This window comes from Silene latifolia, chromosome 2 (genome assembly GCF_048544455.1).
Source record: "Silene latifolia isolate original U9 population chromosome 2, ASM4854445v1, whole genome shotgun sequence".
NCBI lineage: Eukaryota > Viridiplantae > Streptophyta > Magnoliopsida > Caryophyllales > Caryophyllaceae > Silene > Silene latifolia.
Window position 1 is genome coordinate 35,116,393 of NC_133527.1, and position 20,718 is coordinate 35,137,110.

A 20,718-nucleotide genomic window follows, 5' to 3' on the forward strand; every position below is an offset into this window, starting at 1 on the left:
AACCCTAACCCGCTAACTTCGTGTCGAGTTTGTGTTGTGTCAATAATTGCCACCTCTAAATTTTTAATATTAAAACCGATCAAATAGATGTCACTTGCATAGATAAGACAAATCTTTTACTAATATTTAAACATTTTTTTTAATTTATTTATACAAATGATATGTTATTTAACCCGTCAAATTCAAGACATACCTCAATCTTAAACAATACAATTGATACAACAAGTCTACACAACACATCAAAATATAATCCAATTCAAACCCGCCAATCCTAACCCGTTTAACAAGTCTAAGCACAACCCATTCTAGACTCAAATCTCAATACTCCATTTTTTGTCCTTTAAAAAAAAATAAAAAAAATCAACGTAAGAGTCAAAGTCAAGAGTCAAGACCTCCCAATCTTCTTCTTCTATTACCAGTCTACTCCCCCTCCCACACTTCTCACACATTTCCGATCTCACCCACCATCCCCAAAGGCCAAAATGTCTCCTCCACCACTCTTCATCTTCCTCCTCCTCCTAACCCTAACCCTCCTAACCACACCAACCACCCAAACCCCAACCACAGACCTAATCGAAGAACTCATCCACCTCCGATCCGAATCCCGATCCGGTGTAATCCACCTAACCGACCACCTCCTAACCCGACTCACCACCATCCCAACCCCACGTCCATTCTCCTTCCTAATCTTCTTCGACGCTCAAAACCTCCACTCCAAATCCGAACTTCAACTTCCCACCCTCTTCTCCGAATTCTCCCTCGTCTCCTCTTCCTTCCTAACCAACACCCAAAACGACGACGTTTCATCCTCCAACGATAAGCTCTTCTTCTTCCAACTCGAGTTCCAACACTCCCAACGCTCATTTGCCCGCTTCGGGGTCAACTCCCTACCCCACATCCGCCTCGTGCTCCCTCACGTGACGGATTTGGAGAAATCAGATAAGATGGACCAGGGCGATTTCTCCCGACTCGCTGAGTCAATGTCCGAGTTCGTCGAGTCAAGGACGAAAGTTTCTGTGGGTCCTATCCATCGTCCCCCGTTCCTTTCCCCCGCCAAGATCGCTATTATTCTCGCGATCCTCGCGGTGTGGACACCATTTGCGGTGAAACGGTTTCTTCAGGGGAATACATTGTTACATGATTATAAGATTTGGATGTTTGGTGCTACGTTTGTGTATTTTTTCAGTGTTTCGGGTACGATGCATAATATAATTAGGAAAATGCCCATGTTTATTACGGATAGGAATGATCCGAGTAAGTTGGTGTTCTTTTACCAAGGGTCTGGGATGCAGTTGGGTGCTGAGGGTTTTGCGGTCGGGTTTTTGTATACGGTTGTTGGTGTTTTGCTTGGGTTTGTGACTCATGGTGTTGTGAAGATTAGGAGTTTGAAGGTGCAGAGGTTTTTGATGGTTTTCGCATTGATTGTGTCGTTTTGGGCTGTTAAGAAGGTTGTTTATCTGGATAATTGGAAGACTGGTTATGGTATTCATGCTTACTGGCCTTCTAGCTGGTGATTTCGCGGTTTGTAATGGGTAATGTTGTTGTTGAACCTTGACATTTTTCGGTTTTGTTTGGAACATAGATATGACAAATGAGAATCAGTATTAGTCCTAATGCTTTTATTTTGAGATTTGATATTTTGATACGTTTATGTTTGAAGATAGATTTATTTGCTATAGTTGCTATGTGAATCGCGTATGCTAATGTTATTGATACAATCTATAATCTATTGCACCAACTTGGATTTAAGTAGCAATGCGGTTCCTTTTTAGAAAATGTTTCCTATGTAAAGCTCTAGTCTTGAATTCCTTGGTTGTTACTTTTATAGTTTTATCATTTGCTAGAATGATCAAGTTAGTTCTAGAGGTCAATGTGGTTGCATTGGTATTCAAGTTAGCATGTGATCTTTGTTGTGCGATCCGAGTCTTTTCTCCTAGCGTATGCTAATTGTTTAGCTGGTGCCATTCTACTTTTCGCGAAAATGGGCGCTAGATGAATTTGTTTTATGTGTTTTAATGAATGATATTCTTAGGATCAACAAGTAACTCCAACATCACTACCTAGTTTACCTTTCTAGCCATTTGCTATAAGCAGAGCCGCAGAGGTATTTCTCATAAGGATACAGTTTTAAGGAACAGTGTATTGGTTTATGTTACTTCCATTCTTCACTATGGAAAGTGCTTGTATCTGACCTGACCCTTAAGAATGAGTGGAATCTGCGCTTTACCAATTGGAGACCTCTCCTTGAAGAACAATTAGCCGAAAGGGGAGGATCTCATGGCAATAGTAGATGAAGATATTATGTATGAAACAGTTAATGTTATACTCCATATTAACCTATTCTCTTATTTTGATTTTAGTAATCGCTGTAAATATATTTAGTATGAAAAGAATTTAGTCTGACATTAAATAATTTCAAATTATAGTATATAATCTTTTGTTTAAAAAATGTGTCCTACTGACCGTATCCCCATTTTAGGATCAAGTCCTTGTGTCTGTCTAAGTTAGTTCTGCTCAGTGTGACACTTAGATATGTACCCATTTGAATACCATAGAGAGTCTGTAAAACAGAATGGTAGCTATGTGAACAAGAATAATACGAGAATTGCTCTCTGTGTTTCCTTGCGTGTGCATTTTATGCTGGTGATGGTGGGTTGTTGCTGCAAGTCATAATCCAGCTTATTAAACCTTTTTGCTCTATAGATCAGAACTCCACTTTTGTCAATTTGATAGCTACATTCTTCTATCAGTTTAGGTAATGAGAAAACCCAACCTTGTGGCGTGACTGTTTGACGTCTTTCGATCATGGTTACTTCGTAAATTCCTCTCAGTATACATCAAGCAAAGCATATTCTTGTCACTGAGTGTGACTTGAGATGGGTAAGGGTAGAAAGAAGAATACAAGGCAGGTTATTTTGAAACCTAGTGGTAAGATTGTTATAACCTTTGCTTCTGATACTTGACTGAAAAAAAATTCAATTTAGCCTACTTGACTAGTTAAGAATGTTTAGTTAGGAAATTTAGCCTACTTAACATTTCATTCCATCTGTGTTATCTTTTGGAATGAAAATGCACATGTTAAAACGGTATCGATCTTGAGTGTTGTTTCAATAATAGTTTCATGCCATGTGTCTGTCATTCTAATAATTTTCAGTTTTCACCTGTCAGCTCAATCTTCTGTGACTGGTTTCTACCTGTTTCGGCCAATTTGTCTTGTGTTTGTCTGTCTTGTTTTCTCTGTTGTTGGTCTGTACAAAGAGACCAAGCTTTCTGCATCAGTGCTAGATTTTCGCTGTTTTGTTCCTCCTCCTATCATTAAATCTATAATCAGGATTTCTTTGTTTAGAAGAACTACTCATTCTTCATTTGTTTTTACGGTAATAAGTGGATGAATGTCAAAGTAATGAGAGATTCATTGGTGTAAGATTTATCAAAAGGTTGATTTTTTTGTTAAGTTCCTCGGCGGTTTCCCAACCGTTTATTTTTAATCTTAAGTTTGACCCATCATGCGTGACAGTTTGAGTTTATGTGGTTTCAAATTGTCCATTTGCTTCGTTACAGGAAATCTACTACAGTGATGTTGTTTTTGCTTAGGATCGATTTAATTGAACTTAACTTAATTCTCTGAACCGTGGTTATAAAATTCACAGAATCACGGTTAAAGTCGCATTCTAGCAGCAGTCGAATGCTTTCCGCTTGTGTAGCTCTGTTTGATTCCAGAGTTCTGGGCAGTTTATTGAATTGCAATAGTGGATTAGTGGTGTTCTGATTCTTCTGAACTGTTTTCAATGTTGAACACCTGAGCTATACTGTTTAAGGTTGGTATGAGTTTGTTCGTCATTATCATTGGATATGGTTTGTGGAAAAGTATTTCAGTAGTGTTTGGCTTGTAAAGTTGTAATCTTGTATCCGTTGATTTTACGTCTCAATTGGTTCATTTGGATCAGATTAACTTGGTTCGAGTCATTTCTGGTTTATTGGTCTCTCTGTGTCGGATCGAGCCAACTTGAGTTTGCTACTGGTTGGGCCAGTTGGAGAATATGGAGGGAGTAAGTTTGTTTGCATGGTTACATATTGGGCCAATTTAAACATCAATTCGAGGTGTTTGTTTGTTTCATGGCCTCATGGGTTAGGTAATTTGGATCAAATAATTTGCGTCTGATTCTGATGTGGTTGGACTAATGCAATTTTTTTTTTTTTTTTTTTTTTTTTTTTTTTTTTTTTTTTTTTGGTATAAAGAAGCTTACCCTTAGTCCCATTACAATAGAGGGGAGGGGATTCGAACCTAAGACCTATTGTCTATAATACCTCCGTCTTAAACACTAGATTAAGAGATTTTCGGTACGAATGTAAATATGTAATAATGCAGCTCTTGCAATAGTAACAGTTGACACATCTAACAAATGCGTATTGGAATTTGGAAATAGAAAATGCGTTAAGAAAACGCAGTTCTTGTGTGCAGATTAGTCGGCCTTTTACGATTCCGTGGGTTAGCATTAGCGTGAAAATACAACGAATTTGATGCTCTCTTACTCTGCATCATTCATGCACAATTCCTTTAATGCCCTCAGTAATTCCTTTATGTTTCTGTCGTAAAAGGCCTAACCGATAAGCTGAAACATTTTTACCTGTACCACTTGGTTGCTGTAGTCAAAAGCTGAAGCCACCATAAGAACAAATTATGTAAAGGGTTGGTTAGTAAATGAGCCTAAAAAGGGTGAGATACTTAAAAGCACTTTTGTGCCACATTTCAAACACTATATTCTTTGCTTAATCTATGCAGTAATCTACGCTACGATATATTCCCCTTATATAGACCCTCTTATAACATCTGAGAGGCACTTACCAACTAGTGAAGGAAACTAACTAGCAGCAGAGAAAATGGCGGAATATGAGGCGATAGGAAAGGCGTTTGTTGATCATTACTACCATCTTTTTGATACTGAACGTCCTACGCTTGCTACTCTATATCAACCAACATCTTTGCTGTCGTTTGAAGGCCAAAAGTTTGAAGGCGTAGAGCATATTTCTACAAAGATCAATAGTCTGCCTTTTGATCAATGTCGTCATTTGATCAGCACCATTGATTCTCAACCTTCTGGAATTACCGGGGGTATTATCGTCTTTGTTAGTGGTAGCTTGCAGCTTGGTGGTGAGGAACATCCTCTCAGATTTAGCCAGGTACTTCACTTATATTTACCCATATGTAATAACTTGTGTTATTGTATGTGCCATCTCGACATTGCATGCTATCACGAATTGCAACTGTTACTTTGTGATTCAACCATTAAATAACTGCGAGCATGAATGATATAACATCATGATGGTGCTGATAGAAGCCAATGTAACTGCTAAACGGAGTATGTCAGTCGATATGTTACTCAGTCCCATTTAGAAGTATCTGACCTTCGGTTTATACCTATATTGAAATCAACTACAGTTCTTAGCTACTTGTATGCAGTGTGTGTGTGTCATGTCTTTCTAAAAACATCCAGAGTACCAATTACACAGGCTTTCTGTTTAAAGCACTGACATTATTTTTTTCTTGGTGCAGATGTTTCATTTGATTCCAACCCCACAAGGCAGTTTCTTCGTGCAAAATGACATATTCCGTCTCAATTATTGTTAATCTGCCAATGTCAAATGGGATTAATATCGATTCCCGACTGTAAAACATTTTTCACAACTTTATCTTCACTGTAATATGGTTTTTGAATTGTAAGTGACTGAATTGTGACATGGCCTCATTACTTATATATAGTACAGTTAGTTCCGACGACAATATTTTACAGCTGTACAGGTCAAGCCTTTCGTTTCATTTAATTAGCTTCTAATTATCAAGAGATCCATGAGTGGAGACGAGAGGTTGAACCCGAGTGGGCAGCCGTGAGAGCATTCCTTCCTTACCAACGGTCTCATACACACACCATGTGGAGTGCATGTGTGGGAAAAAATGTATCTCAGGTAAGCCCTGCGACCAGCAAGTATGCTAAGGCATTCTCGCCTTTATGTTCTGCCCCACTCCACTTTTCTTACTTCACGTCGACAATCAAATGCGACTAACAGAGTGAAACGGAATGAGTATTGAATCATTTTTTTTGTTAGTTTAATTTAAATTTAATATTTTTGATAGAAAAATCATCATGTTAAACACTGCACACCGTACAAGATTCCAATTCTTCACGTTCTTCCAATTCCCATCCAAAATCATTTTTTAATTTTTGGGATTTTCTCATTTGTACCCCTGAACTATTGCCTTTTCTCACTTGTACCCTTACCTTTTCGGAAATCTCACTTGTACCCCTGAACTTTAATACTATCTCCCGGTTATGACTAAAAGTTAAATTCCGTTATTCTTCTTCCGTTAAGTGATTATATTGCCGGTTAATTAATATCGTCGATCATAACCCTGCCCTCATCAACCACTTTCCACTACGACATGAATACCCAACCTTGCACTGAACACCCATCTCTTCTTAATTATTGCCAAATCAGTCACTTCCTCAGACCAGCCAATGTGTTTTTCCACGACAAGATTTGATAGTTTCATGAGTTGTAGGGTTAATAGGCGGCCATGGATAGCGGGTAGCCGCGGAATGGAAGTGATTGTGGAATGTGTGATAGTCATGGATGGTTGTACGACTTTTGGTTTTAGAAATCAGAGAAGGAAATAACTCAATAAAGGATTTAGGCATCGATCAGTGTGCAATTTCTATGATTTACAGATTAATTAGTTACAATTAGTGACTAATCAATTGTTTTATTATTCAATTAGTGACTAATAAACCTTCATATCATCACTTAACGGAGGAAAAGTAACGGAATTTAACTTTTGGTCATAACTGAGAGGTAGTAATTAGGTTCAAGGGTACAAGTGAGAATTCCGAAAAAGGAAGGGTACAAGTGAGAAAAGCCAATAACTTAGGGGTACAAATGAGAAAATCCCTTAATTTTTTTTAGAATTATTATTATGAATTTATGGGCAGTTCCTGGCTTCCTGCAAGATTTAAATCATGATATTGACTATTATTATTATTGGATCCACAATTTCTTTAATTCAATATTGTAATTATCAGCACATGACTCACATAATTATTAAGTTATATAAATTCAGAATTCTAACATCTTAAGAATTCTATCAATGCAATAAGCCATGGCAATATGTAACCAATCTCTTTTACATAATTCCCAAGACATCAAACAAAACAATTTCATCAAAATTTCATGCCTAATAGTCCTTTCTCTGATTATTTTACTTGCCACAACAGATTTATCTAATACTCTCTCTCCAAATAATGACTTTCACGGTTTGTACGACGTGAAATCTTGCTTATCCATCGTCTCTAAGGCTACCCAACTCAGAACCTTTCTTGAGCATTCCATAGATGACATCAAAAATACCGTGACATTGGCCAGAAATGTCGAAAGTCAAATTCTTAGCCCGAAAAATAATGCAACAATTGATATTTGCATTCACTTACTAGACATGTCTATGGATCGATCGTTAGCCTCAGTTGCAGCTCTTGGTGATGGAGAATTGGGCTTAAGCTACTTCGATGTCCACACTTGGCTGATTGGCGTTCTCACTAATCACGACACTTGTCTCGATGGGCTTGAGGTTGAAGCTCGACTCGAGTTGGAATCTAGGATCACTGACTTGATGGTTCAAGCTAATGAGTCCTTGTCCATGCTTCTTAGAGCAAGTCCAATGGTGTAGCTTAGGGACTTGCTTGCAATTTCATAAAATTGCAAGCTAGTTGCTACACCATTGGAGAAGGTTTTGTAAATTAGCTTGCGCTTTTAAGTAAAAGCTTCATCTGCTACTTGCTTAGATGGTTCCACTTACCAAACAACCAATAGAAAATTAGCTTTAATAATTTTTTATTTATTCTTATTATTTGATTTACAATTTTTTATGTTTAGGAAAAAATAATTTTCTAATAAACCATTTGAATAGTTACTAGCTTAAAATGGTATTAGCTTAAAGGGATGAGGTGGAATTGTCAAGCTAGTTGATTGTTGCTTACCATTGTACTTGCTCTTACATTGTCACCTACTAATGAAGTTGATTTGCATAACAAGTTGACTCCTAAATTTCCTCTTTGGGTGACAAGGGAGGATAGTAATCTTCTCGAGGCATCACCCAAGGAGATTTTCCCTGATGTAGTTGTTGCACAAGATGGAAGCGGAGACTACGTGACCGTGGTTGAAGCCGTAGCATCCGCCCGTAATAGATCTGATAATAGATATATCATTTATGTCAAGCAAGGAACCTATGTTGAGAATGTTCGGATTGATTCGACCAAGACGAATATAATGCTTGTTGGTGATGGAATGGGCTTAACCATTATTACCGGTAGCTTAAATCATCAAGACGGCGTCCCAACCTTTGACACGGGCACTCTTAGTAAGTACCGTAATTTAGATCCTCTGTTTCAATTTAACCTAATTAGTATTATCTTATGAGAGCGAGTATTTCGAGTTTAATACTTAACGATTGTTGTTGATGGGGCATATTCTGCACCGCTGACCAAGTCAACATATTGAACAAGGTCAAAGATATCCACAGCAAGTCAACGACTTAGACAGACTAGCCGATGCAGCCCATCTGTAATACCCGCCCTTTTAGGGACCCTTTGACCATCGTTGACCGACCTTGGGAGCGGAAGTAGTCTTAGGAAAGTATACCAAAACCTGTTTGAGCTGCGTGTAAGAGTGGTACTCGATAGAGTAGAGGCTACTCGATCGAGTAGCTAGGGTACTCGATCGAGTAGAGGGTTACTCGATCGAGTATGTTGGGTACTCGATCGAGTGCCCAGTTTCCAGCGAGGGTTATATATCGCGTTTTGTTAAATCCGCAAATCACTTTCGCCACTTTCCTCCTATCCTTCAGCCGCCTCTTTCCCTTCCCTTCACCTCAAAACCTCCATGGATGCCTTTTGAAGATTCTTGAGCCTTAGGAGAGCGTCTCTTGAGCCGGGTAGCGGTCTCTTGCTGAGTTTCCCCTATTAGGTATGTCATATTCATCATCCGTGCCTTTGCTTCTATAGTTAGGGTTTTGCTTGTAGTAATAAATATTTGCATGATGGTAATAGGCTTTGCTTGGTTGCTGGATGTGTTAATCGGTCGGCATGGATTGGTTGCGGTCGCTTAAAGGTAGGTTCGCCTACTCAGTTTCTGTAGATGGTCTAGTGTGTCGGTCGTGATGTTAGTATTGTGATTGTTTGACATGGTAATTGATTGTCTTTGTGTTGGTGGTCGTGATTTGGTGATGGTTCTCGAGATGCGTTCTCTACCGAGTGGGGTCGCTTGCGGGAGTGACTTCACGCCCTAGTTTCGCCCTCCGTGGAACCCGCCACGGGAGGGGATGTGCACATTAATGGACGGGGTTATCGCTCGTACGATGAGCGGGGCTTAGGTGGGAACGGCCTGCGGTCCCCCCATCGGAGGATCGGTCCAGTGGACGATCGATGATGAGTTTGGTTGGATTGTTGTGATTGGAGTTGGGACTAGTGTCATTGTTTGTATTGTTGTTTGTAGCTGTCTTGTCTTGTCTCAGTACTGACCTTGTGTGGTTGTTTGTTTGTTATGTGTCTGCCGTGATCCCTTATGGTGAGCAGTCGGTCTTAACAGGTGTTGATGATGTTGATAGTTGATGTCCGGGCAGGGATGAGTCTTCACGAGTTATGATGGTTATAGCGAGTAGTCCTTGAGTTGTAACATTGTATTGTATTTTGGTTTAAATCACTTGTAACACAACTTAATAGTTCTTTTATTGACGTTTGATAATTACTTACCTCGGGCAACCGAGATGGTAACGCCCTTATATGCTAAGGTAGGCCTAGTTAAGGCTCCTCTGAATATCGGGGTGTTACAAAGTGGTATCAGAGCGACGATTTTGGAACCTGTAAACAAATGAACACAATGAATGTAGAGAGTCTAATAAAATGAACCTGGTGTATGTATAATGGGAGCCCCAGCTGATGCTAGATTTTGGGTGAGTAGGCGCCCTCATTTCAAAATCTTGGCCCCATGATACTTAAGCCAGTCACATGGGATGGGAATGTGGAGTCCGTGTGTCTATGCGTGCTATGTATGTTAATTGTACCGGAGCTACCTCCGGTTAAGTTTTGTTAGAGTTAATAGAGGTGTGATAGTAATGTTTGGGCCGAGTATGGTAATTATTGACGAGATTATTGAAGCTCGTTGGATGATTAGTGAGCTTATTGGATAGCTAGGAGTTATGTGACGAGATTATACGTCATGGAGATGCGTGAAAGAGTGAATTTGAATGTATATATGCTTTATTAGCTAGTTGAAATTTTCCGCTGCGAAATATTTGAATTATGCAAAATAGATTGCTTAGAATAACATATAAGATATAATTGATTAAGTGATTTGCAAAGTATATAATTGTGTGATAAGTAAATATGGGGAATTAATGTTAATTATACGTTTCAAATTGATGTAAACATGAGTTTAGTAATAGCATGTAAAGCAAGTAAATGTAATAAAATGGCACGGCTAGGTTTATACAAAACTCGGTGACAGGTAGACCGAGTTGAGTAATTTTTGTAACGTAACGTGATATGTCTCTTAGTTGTTGAAGAGTTGTATTTTGTGTGATAATGGTTATAAAACATGATTGAATGCGATAATTAGTGTCGAATTCCGAACTTAGTTGGACTCGATACGTGGTGTTGTTTTGCAGGTATTCTCGACTTACTTCGTACTTATGATCGAGCACTTAGCTATACTTGACCGAGTGCGAGTGCTTACTTGACCGAGTAGACCTCACTCGATCCATTAGGAAGCCATGATATCGGAATGTGGGAGAATTCCCGCAGTTACTCGATGATTCAGCTCTTACTCGATCGAGTAGGGTGGTACTCGATCGAGTACCCAAGGCACTCGATCGAGTATGTTACTGTGCAGTAAATCCTACGGGTTTTCTTAAAACCTTTCATCTTTCTAATTCTTCTTCTTATTCTTCTATATTTCGACACACCCATCCTAAATCACTCTCAATCTCCTTTTTCCTCTCAAATCCTCTCTTTCTCTTGGGTTAGTAGTGATTTTTAGGGTTGATTTTCCTTGTTTAATTCGTTTCTTTACTTTATTAATCAATCAAGGTATGTTATTCTTCTTAATTTATGTGCCTTATTACTTTGAATATGTTAAAATAGTGAAATAATCTGAAAATTTCGATCCACATGAGTAAGTTGTTGTTTTGATGGTTGAAACATGATTCACATGCCCCCTATTCATGCTTGTTGGTGACTAATTGCTGTAGAATAGATTAGAAACATACATAGTTGGAATCGAAATTTCTAGGGTTACCAAAATTGAAGTTGATTTGTGATTGTTTTGCAATGGTTAGATGGTAGAATTGAGCTTTAAGCATTGTTTATATTATGTTGGAGGATAGATTTTGATGATTTTACCCTTAAAAATTCGCCTTAAAACTCCGTCTTAAAAGTGCCCCAAATGGAAATTCGTGATTTATAATTGAAAATTTATGTTGCCATTCACATTATAAGTATAAGTTGAACCTCAGTATGATAGTAGGAACGATTGATGATGAAAATTATGCCAAAATTGTCTCAGCTGTAAAGACCGTCTGAAAAATTTATTTGGGTTATTAAACATGATATGGAAGTGATGATGATATGCTATGAAAATTCTTACTATTTCTCTTAATTTAGTAATATGTGATTGGAAATGTGTTTGGAATAACTTTAGAATCATGCTAGGATACTCAAACTTGTCGAACATACGTAACCGCCATGATAATTTCCTTCACCACCGTGACTTGTGAAGTAGTAGTAATTTGACCTGGTATGTTAAAATTTTAGAGACTGTTGATAAACATGAGTACTTACCTTAATATTCAAGGTTAATAGCATGAGTTATGTGCTTCACATGTCAAAATTTGTTGGAAAGTTGTGTGCTTAGCTGGGTATGTGAATTTAAATTACATGAAACAAGTGATTGAATGTTTATACAAGTTGTTTGAACATATGTCTAAAGCAGATGCCGAGACTAAACCTTGGAACCCGTCAGAGTAAACGGGGAAGGGTTGATCCACTTGAGAGGGGGGAGGCTAGTGGACCGGTAGTACCCGCAGTTTCTGAGTACCCTTCTGTTGTTTTTGTCGACTTTAAGCAAAGGGAGCGTTTTGTAGCTTTACAAAAACGCAAGATGAGACCCACAAAGTGTATTGACACCGCTGTGTTAGAGGAGTTGGAAATAGAGACGGATGTCCGTCACATATTCGAGACCTTGGGGTTCACGGGTTTGTACCGGCTGAGGAAGCACACTTACCCCTTCCTTACCCTAAAATTCATGAGTTCCTTTAACTATGACCCGGTGGGTCGATCGTTGAGTTTAGATTGATGAATACCAGTTTTTCTGTTGACCATGGATTTGTTTGCCTCTCACCTTGGGTTGGCCAAGCCTCCCAAGGACTCCATCACCGACATTCCAGCTGAGTGCGGCGTCTGCCGCCTAATGCCTTGCTTGACTGGGAAGCAAGCTCCCACCTCGAGCAATATGCTGATTAATGACGTTCAGCACATCACCTTAAGAATCTTCCTCCGTTCTCTTTCAAACCTCCTCTATGACAGAAAAGATATCAGTAAGTTAAATAACCATGAAGTCTTGCTTTTGATGTCGTACCTCAATCCGGAGCGGGCCAAGAAAGTGGTCTTTAATGCTCCTTCCATAGTTTGTGCTGCTCTTGCCTTGATGGCTTCTTCTCCTTCTCGGTACCTGAGCTGTGGTGCCATTGCCACTCGGTTAGCTGAAAAGCTAACCTCCTTTGAGGCTTCTTCAGCGTACGTGCCTCTAGCTACCCCTGTGCCTACCATGGATCGTGAATATTATCTCGACCTGAAATGGTTGAGGACCTTGGCTGACGGTAGCCTAGCATGGAGAGTATATGGCATGAGTTGGATGAAGATTCCAGCTCCTGAGCACCTCCCAGCCACAGAGCCCTTGGAGCCGGCTGTGGTGACTGTAGACGTGGACGATGAGGAGGAGGAGGAGGAGGATGAGGATACACCCCGCCAGCTACAGACCTATCTCATTGACGGTACCATCCTTGAGGAGATGCCGGAACCGACGAAGGGTGAGAATGCGGGAGTTCGGGTGGTGGAGAGACCCAGAGTGGTGAGAGGACCCCGTCGAGTGAGGGAGAGGGCCCCGGAGGCTAGGCCGGCCGGTAGGTAGCACCACCACAGGCAGCTAGATCCTTTCCATGCTACCCTTACCTCGACACCCCGGAGACGCGATCCAGTTACCTGGCAGAGAGGGTGTCATCTACCTTGACACTCCGGAACATGCACGAGATGGCGTACACTCAGGGGATAGGGACCGAGGGACCGCATCCAGTTTGGTGGAGTGGAGTTGGGAACTACTCGGGGGTTTTCCATTCTTACGGAGTGGATCAGTCGACATGGGGAGCCCCTCAGTCCTTTCCCTATGGAGGCTTGACTCCATGGTACGTGGCCCCGGGAGCAGGAGCAGGAGGTGATGCGGGAGTAGGTTCATCTGGAGGTGGTGGTGGTGATGATGAGGTGATGTTTGAGCAGCAGCAGCAGCAGGAGTGATCCTCCTTGTTTTCTTATCCTTGTTGATAGTAGTTGATGTTGGATGATGATATTGGTGTTAGACTTTAGTAGTTGTTTCCTTTTATTGTTGAGATTTAGTTGGATTTGTATGATTGGCCATAAGGCCGGAATTGCTACACTAACCTTCTGCGCAGATTATTGAGAGTCGGGCATCACCCCGACTCAATTTATGTGACAGATCTTGTGCTATATGTCGGTTTCGACGGTTATGAAAAGTACTTGACTGCGGTACTCGACGTAGTACCCCACACTCTATCGAGTAGCTGCAGGAAGGGAAGTAAAGATACATTCTGATCTCGGGCTACTCGATCGAGTAGCCAAGACACTCGATCGAGTAGCATGGCACTCGATCGAGTACCGCTAGTTACTCGATCGAGTAGCACTGTTACAAAGGGTTTTTGGAAATTAAAAATGTTCAATTGTTTTATCTTTGCGAGTTTAATGTTTAAATTAGTTGTGAGTGCGTAGTAACACCTTTGAACCGTTAATTTCATATGTTACAAGTCATGAGTGAAGTTTTATGAGCGTATTTGTCACAATTAGTAAGGCAGTAATAATTTCTTGTTGCTTTAATATGGCATACGCCTCATTATGATCTACTTATCGGAGTTGTAACTCCGCCTATAATTGTGCATATCATTTTAACGTGTGTTGTCAACGGTAACTAGGTATCCCGGTGACTCGTGCATGATTTCTAACTTAACGAGTGTATAATTAACGAGTAATGTCCACAACAAATAATATGGTTTCTTTAATGATTAAGACGTAAATAATAAATAATATGTGGTAATATTTGGGTGGTGAACTTCGGGGACGAAGTTCCTTTTAGAGGGGAAGAGTAATGTCGCGAAATAAAAAGGTTGTTTTGAATAATGCCTTGCTTGTTCATAATGTTGTTAGTAGTTGGTTGTAATGTTGTTGGTATCATGTATGAATAATGTTTTACTTGTTTATAACGTTGTTGGTAGTTGTTTAGAATGTTGTTGATGTTGTGATCTGCGTTAGTATAACGAATTACCTTAGTCCTTTAAAGTGTGTGTGGTTGTATGTTTCAAAAGATGGTTATGATGGAATCACGTTGCCAAATAACATGGTGGTAGTAGTCACACCACATGAAAGCTGATGGGAGACATGTTCTCGATTGACAGTTTGATAATTGTTAAGGTATGTTGGGAGATCGTGAGTGACGATTCGCATTGCGCGTCGGATGTTGTACGTATATATATATATATAAAATAACGGTTAACTGTGATTAAGTTTGCACGATAGTAGTAAAAGTCGTTAGATATAAGTTTAGACGGTGATGATGATGACATGGGGGGGATGGTGTTTTACAAGGTGTAGTGGTTTAGCCGGGAAGATTTGTGAGATTATGTTGGTTCCGAGTCGTGAGCGGGAAAGGTGAGTTGAACTTCGGGGACGAAGTTCTTTTTAAGGGGGGAAGACTGTAATAACCGCCCTTTTAGGGACCCTTTGACCATCGTTGACCGACCTTGGGAGCGGAAGTAGTCTTAGGAAAGTATACCAAAACCTGTTTGAGCTGCGTGTAAGAGTGGTACTCGATAGAGTAGAGGCTACTCGATCGAGTAGCTAGGGTACTCGATCGAGTAGGGGGTTACTCGATCGAGTATGTTGGGTACTCGATCGAGTGCCCGGTTTCAGCCGAGGGTTATATATCGCGTTTTGTTAAATCCGCAAATCACTTTCGCCACTTTCCTCCTATCCTTCAGCCGCCTCTTTCCCTTCCCTTCACCTCAAAACCTCCATGGATGCCTTTTGAAGATTCTTGAGCCTTAGGAGAGCGTCTCTTGAGTCGGGTAGCGGTCTCTTGCTGAGTTTCCCCTATTAGGTATGTCATATTCATCATCCGTGCCTTTGCTTCTATAGTTAGGGTTTTGCTTGTAGTAATAGATATTTGCATGATGGTAATAGGCTTTGCTTGGTTGCTGGATGTGTTAATCGGTCGGCATGGATTGGTTGCGGTCGCTTAAAGGTAGGTTCGCCTACTCAGTTTCTGTAGATGGTCTAGTGTGTCGGTCGTGATGTTAGTATTGTGATTGTTTGACATGGTAATTGATTGTCTTTGTGTTGGTGGTCGTGATTCGGTGATGGTTCTCGAGATGCGTTCTCGGCTGAGTGGGGTCGCTTGCGGGAGTGACTTCACGCCCTAGTTTCGCCCTCCGTGGAACCCGCCACGGGAGGGGATGTGCACATTAATGGACAGGGTTATCGCTCGTACGATGAGCGGGGCTTAGGTGGGAACGGCTGCGGTCCCCCACTGGCAGGACTGGTCCAGTGGACAGTCAGTGACAGGTTTGGTTGGATTGTTGTGATTGGAGTTGGGACTAGTGTCATTGTTTGTATTGTTGTTTGTAGCTGTCTTGTCTTGTCTCAGTACTGACCTTGTGTGGTTGTTTGTTTGTTATGTGTCTGCCGTGATCCCTTATGGTGAGCAGTCGGTCTTAACAGGTGTTGATGATGTTGATAGTTGATGTCCGGGCAGGGATGAGTCTTCACGAGTTATGATGGTTATAGCGAGTAGTCCTTGAGTTGTAACATTGTATTGTATTTTGGTTTAAATCACTTGTAACACAACTTAATAGTTCTTTTATTGACGTTTGATAATTACTTACCTCGGGCAACCGAGATGGTAACGCCCTTATATGCTAAGGTAGGCCTAGTTAAGGCTCCTCTGAATATCGGGGTGTTACACCATCGGCCTGTTAGCCTGGGTCTCGGCGTGACAACCTGCCAGCCGGGACACATACCCGCGTACTCATATCCAAGACCCCTCGGCGGTGAGTCAACATGGCCCGCCGGCCTGCCATAGGTCCCTCGGCCGAGGGGTAGATCAGTCTTTCCACCTGCTAGCCACTTGGCCACTTGGCCACTACGTGACAAAAGGTGAAAGCCTATAAATACTCCTCAACCTTCATTGAGGAAAGGATCCCACAACTTAACCTAAATACACTATTCATCTGGTAACATCTTCCTTATCTCTCTACAATACATACCTAGCCAAGTAACACAACTTAATCCTTTAAGTTTACTGACTTGAGCGTCGGAGTGAGTACGCTTGGCACAAAGCCAAGCCCTCAGTTCGTTCATTGTTGCAGGAGAGGCCGAGAGGAACGATAAAGGCAAGAAGGGTTCAACTCAAGACATTATTCTACAAGCCACGGGTGGTAACGATACTTGCTTGCCGGGAATTACACCCGGAACAATTGGCGCCGTCTGTGGGGAAAGACACTAGAAGCTAGTCACATTCATTCCCAAACAAAAAAAAAAAAACAACAAAAACCCACCCAAAAAGCTAAAGAAGATGTCGAAACAACAAGACGCAGTCGTGACCGACGAAACCACATTCTACCAAGATGATACTTTCAACAATTCTGGAGTCGTGCAGCCCTCCACCGGCGGAGTAATCTAACCAGAGTTCGGGATGCCAATAATACCCGACACGCCGCTGCCAGCCAACCAGGTCACCATCATGGGACATGTGGTTGACGTAGCAAAACTGAAAATGCTCCTGGACCTAATCAGTAATACGCTGGCTCACACTGTCTCGCCGACAAGAGCGGCGGAAACCATCCAGGAGACCAGGGCCCAAAACGTGACTCCGAGAAATTTGAACGGAGCACTAGGAGAAGCTGACGCAGTCAAGACGCCGGGGGAGCCCAAAGTGGGCGCGGTAGACCTAAGTCCTTCCCGCACTCATGGGAGGACAGCGTCCCCGCAGCACGAACGAGGCTTACCCCAAAGGAGCCAGAGGAGTCCGACTCAACAGAGTTGGAGGAGAAGTCCAAGTCGAAGAAGGAGTCCTTCCCGCTACGAGGAGAGGAGCCGGATTAAGAATGCGAGGAGCCGATCGCCGCGTATCGTTCGGCACGTGGTCGGACAGCCCCTCAGCGCCTACGTCCTAGAAGTCCAGGTGCCAACTAAGCTCAAGTTGCCACCTCTATCATACAAGGGAGATAGCGATCCAGCCGACCACGCTGAGGCTTTCGAGTCTTACATGTCGGTATGGGAGCAGCCCGATGAGGTGCAGTGCCGAGTTTTCCCAACAACTCTGCAGGGAATGGCTCAAAGTTGGTACAAGGGGCTTCCCGACGGCTCGGTATACTATTACGCCGACATAAGGGACGCCTTTCTAGCCCAGTACTCTTGCAACAAGAGAAGGGCCGTGGAGACATCGGACCTCCTAACTATCAAACAGGAGGGAGGCGAGTCTCTACGAAGCTATGTGAAGAGGTTAGACGGAAAGGTCCAGCAGATTCGAGAAATCAATCCCAAACTGGCGGCCTTCGCGCTGATGAAGGGCCTCCCAAGGGGAGATTTAAAAGATGAGCTCATCAAGTGCGGAGGCCTGGGTTTGGACGCCGCCAGAAAGTTGGCCGACCAAGCCATCAAGGTAGAGGACTATCACAAGACCTGGGTAGGCCCCAGTGAGGCCGAGCACTCAGAAAAGAAGAGCCGCCGGGAAGACAACCCGGATGGAAGACGCCGTGACAACGACGGGTCACGGTCCGATGAAAGACGCCGTGAGAATAATAGGTCACGGTCAGACAAGTCTGCCAGGAAACAGAGCTCGGCGGATGCCGGGTGGAGCTCGGGAACGTACTACAAAAAACGGTACGATGATCACACCCCCCTGGTCGTATCGGCCGCCGAGGTCTTCGCTTTGAGCAAGAATGAGGGCCAGAAGTGGGAAAGACCCCCTAGGCCGAGGAGTGACGGTGACACGAGCCAGTACTGTGAGTACCACGGCCACACCGGACACTTAACCAACGATTGCCGACATCTGAAGGATGCCATTGAAGAACTGATCCGGAAGGGGTGCCTCGGTAAATATGTTGCCAGAGGCCAAAAATCAGATGTCGGCGGATCAAATAGCAAGTCCGTTTCTGAGCGAGTAGGAGTAGTCAATGTCGTCATCAGGGACAACGAGAGCGGTGGGTCCGCTCATGGGCACAAACGGCACCTGGATGAACCATATCAGGCCATCAACTTTGTGCCCAACACAGCCACCCCCGCTCCCAACATCCCCGATATGACCATCGGACAGGAGGACTACGAAGGAGTCATCGCTCTTCATAGTGACCCACTTATAGTCCGCCTGGACATAGCCAACCACTCGGTGAAGAGGTGCCTGATTGACACATGCGCCTACACGAACGTTATGTACATGGAATGCTTTCTCAGCCTCGGTCTGAGGGTTGAAGATTTGAGCCCCTGCACCAACCCGCTGTATGCCTTTTTCTGGGGCCGATGTCCGGTACCCTTGGGGTCGGTCGGGATCGCCGGTGAGGTTCGGCGAGGGAGGTGCAGCCAAGAATGTTATGTCTGAATTCGTAGTCATCGACGGCACGTCTGCCTACAACGTTCTCATAGGTCGGGTCACTTTGAGCGAAATCGACGCTGTGATATCCATCCAGGCCCTGACATGGATATATGTCTCGGACCGGGGGGAGGCGCATAAACTCGTCTCGAAGAACGAGGAGGATCCCGATTTATGGGAGGTTTACGCTAATGGCCCCTCCGCGACGAATAGCTCGAAGGCCGACATCGTTATTATCAGCCTAAACGGAGACGTGTTTGAGCACGCCTTAAAGCTTACCTCATTGGCCTCAAACAATGAATCCAAGTACGAGGCGGTGATAACCGGAGTTGAGCTAGCTAAAACCGCCGGGGCAGAGCGTATCATGGTGAAGACAGATTCATTCTCAGTGACCAACCAGATCAAAGGAGAGTACGAAGCCCAAGACTACGAGACGATAATGTATCTAGTGAGGGTGAGAGCTGTCGCTTCAGAACTAAAATCCTTCCGGATACAGTACACCCCCAGATCCGGAAACGACCGGACCATCGGCATGGTCGAAGGAGCAGAGACCGAGGAGGTAGAGATTGATCCGGGCCGCACCGTAACCGTCGGTGTCAACCTGGAACCAAAATTCAGAGCCGACCTCCTGGACCTGCTGAGGAAGAATAAAGATGTTTTCGCATACTCAGCGGCCGAGATGCCAGGCGTGAGTCGGGAGGTGATTGTTCACAAGCTGAACGTATTCTCCACCGCTCGCCCAGTCAAGCAGAGAATGAGGAACTCCTCGGCCGAGAAGGACGAGGCCATCAAAGCCGAAGTAGATAAATTACTAGCGGCGGGTTTCATCATGCCTTGTACTTATCCTGAGTGGTTAGCCAATGTTGTAATGGTGAAGAAGTCATCGGGGGCATGGAGAATGTGTGTAGACTTTACCAACCTTAATAAAGCATGCCCCAAAGATTGTTATCCCTTGCCTCGAATAGATAGTTTAATCGACGCCACGGCGGGCTACACCATGCTGAGCCTGCTGGACGCCTTCTCGGGGTATCACCAAGTGTTTATGGCCGAGGAAGACATGCCTAAGTGCGCATTTATCACCGCCAACGGCACATACATGTACAAAATGATGCCGTTTGGTTTGAAGAACGCCGGAGCAACATACACGAGGCTGGTGGACAAAGTGTTCCAAAACCAAAAAGGACGAAACATTGAGGCTTACGTTGACGATGCTATTGTAAAAACCAAGTCCGACAGCGAGCATCTGGCCGATTTACACGAGACATTTTGTTCACTAAGGAAATACAAGATGAAGCTCAACCCAATGAAATGCAACTTCGGTGTCCGGGCAGGTAAATTCCTAGGTGTACTTGTCAGTGCCAGAGGCATAGATGCCAATCCGGACAAAGTCCGAGCAATCCTAGACCTGCCGGAACCAAGGAATCGAAAAGAGGTTATGATGCTGACCGGGAGAATGGCGGCTCTCGCCCGTTTCATCTCTCGGTCAGCCGACAAGAGCACCCCATTCTTCAAAGTATTGAAAGGAAATAAAGACTTCAGCTGGGGGGAGGAACAGAGCACGGCTTTCAAGCAACTGAAAGCTCATCTTCAGACTCTCCCAACTCTGTCCAGGCCGATACTGGGGGAGACGCTATACCTATACATAGCAGTTACCTCGGCCACGGTCAGCGCCGTGATCATCAGGGAAGAAGACAAACAGCAACAACCAATCTACTTTGTCAGCCATACACTGTTGCCCGCCGAGAGAAA

General features: G+C 43.0%; 2 protein-coding genes across 2 annotated transcripts; both read left to right on the plus strand.

Moving 5' to 3' along the window:
- Window positions 1-373: 373 nt before the first annotated feature.
- LOC141642595 (putative dolichyl-diphosphooligosaccharide--protein glycosyltransferase subunit 3B) lies at window positions 374-1,614 on the plus strand. Its single transcript, XM_074451432.1, has one exon. It carries the CDS (start codon window positions 483-485, stop codon window positions 1,512-1,514), a length of 1,032 nt encoding a protein of 343 aa, XP_074307533.1. The 5' UTR covers window positions 374-482; the 3' UTR covers window positions 1,515-1,614.
- A 2,720-nt stretch (window positions 1,615-4,334) lies between these two features.
- LOC141642596 (nuclear transport factor 2B-like) lies at window positions 4,335-5,779 on the plus strand. The gene is made up of 2 exons (XM_074451433.1): window positions 4,335-5,181; window positions 5,555-5,779. Exons 1-2 carry the CDS (start codon window positions 4,882-4,884, stop codon window positions 5,627-5,629), a joined length of 375 nt encoding a protein of 124 aa, XP_074307534.1. The 5' UTR covers window positions 4,335-4,881; the 3' UTR covers window positions 5,630-5,779.
- Window positions 5,780-20,718: the final 14,939 nt, after the last annotated feature.

Bases quoted from the DNA above. Each gene is read 5' to 3' on its own strand.
- LOC141642596 (XM_074451433.1), top strand. From the start codon at position 4,882: ATGGCGGAATATGAGGCGATAGGAAAGGCGTTTGTTGATCATTACTAC. The intron at 5,182-5,554 runs GTACTTCACTTA...TTCTTGGTGCAG, and splicing joins ATCCTCTCAGATTTAGCCAG to ATGTTTCATTTGATTCCAAC.
- LOC141642595 (XM_074451432.1), top strand. From the start codon at position 483: ATGTCTCCTCCACCACTCTTCATCTTCCTCCTCCTCCTAACCCTAACC.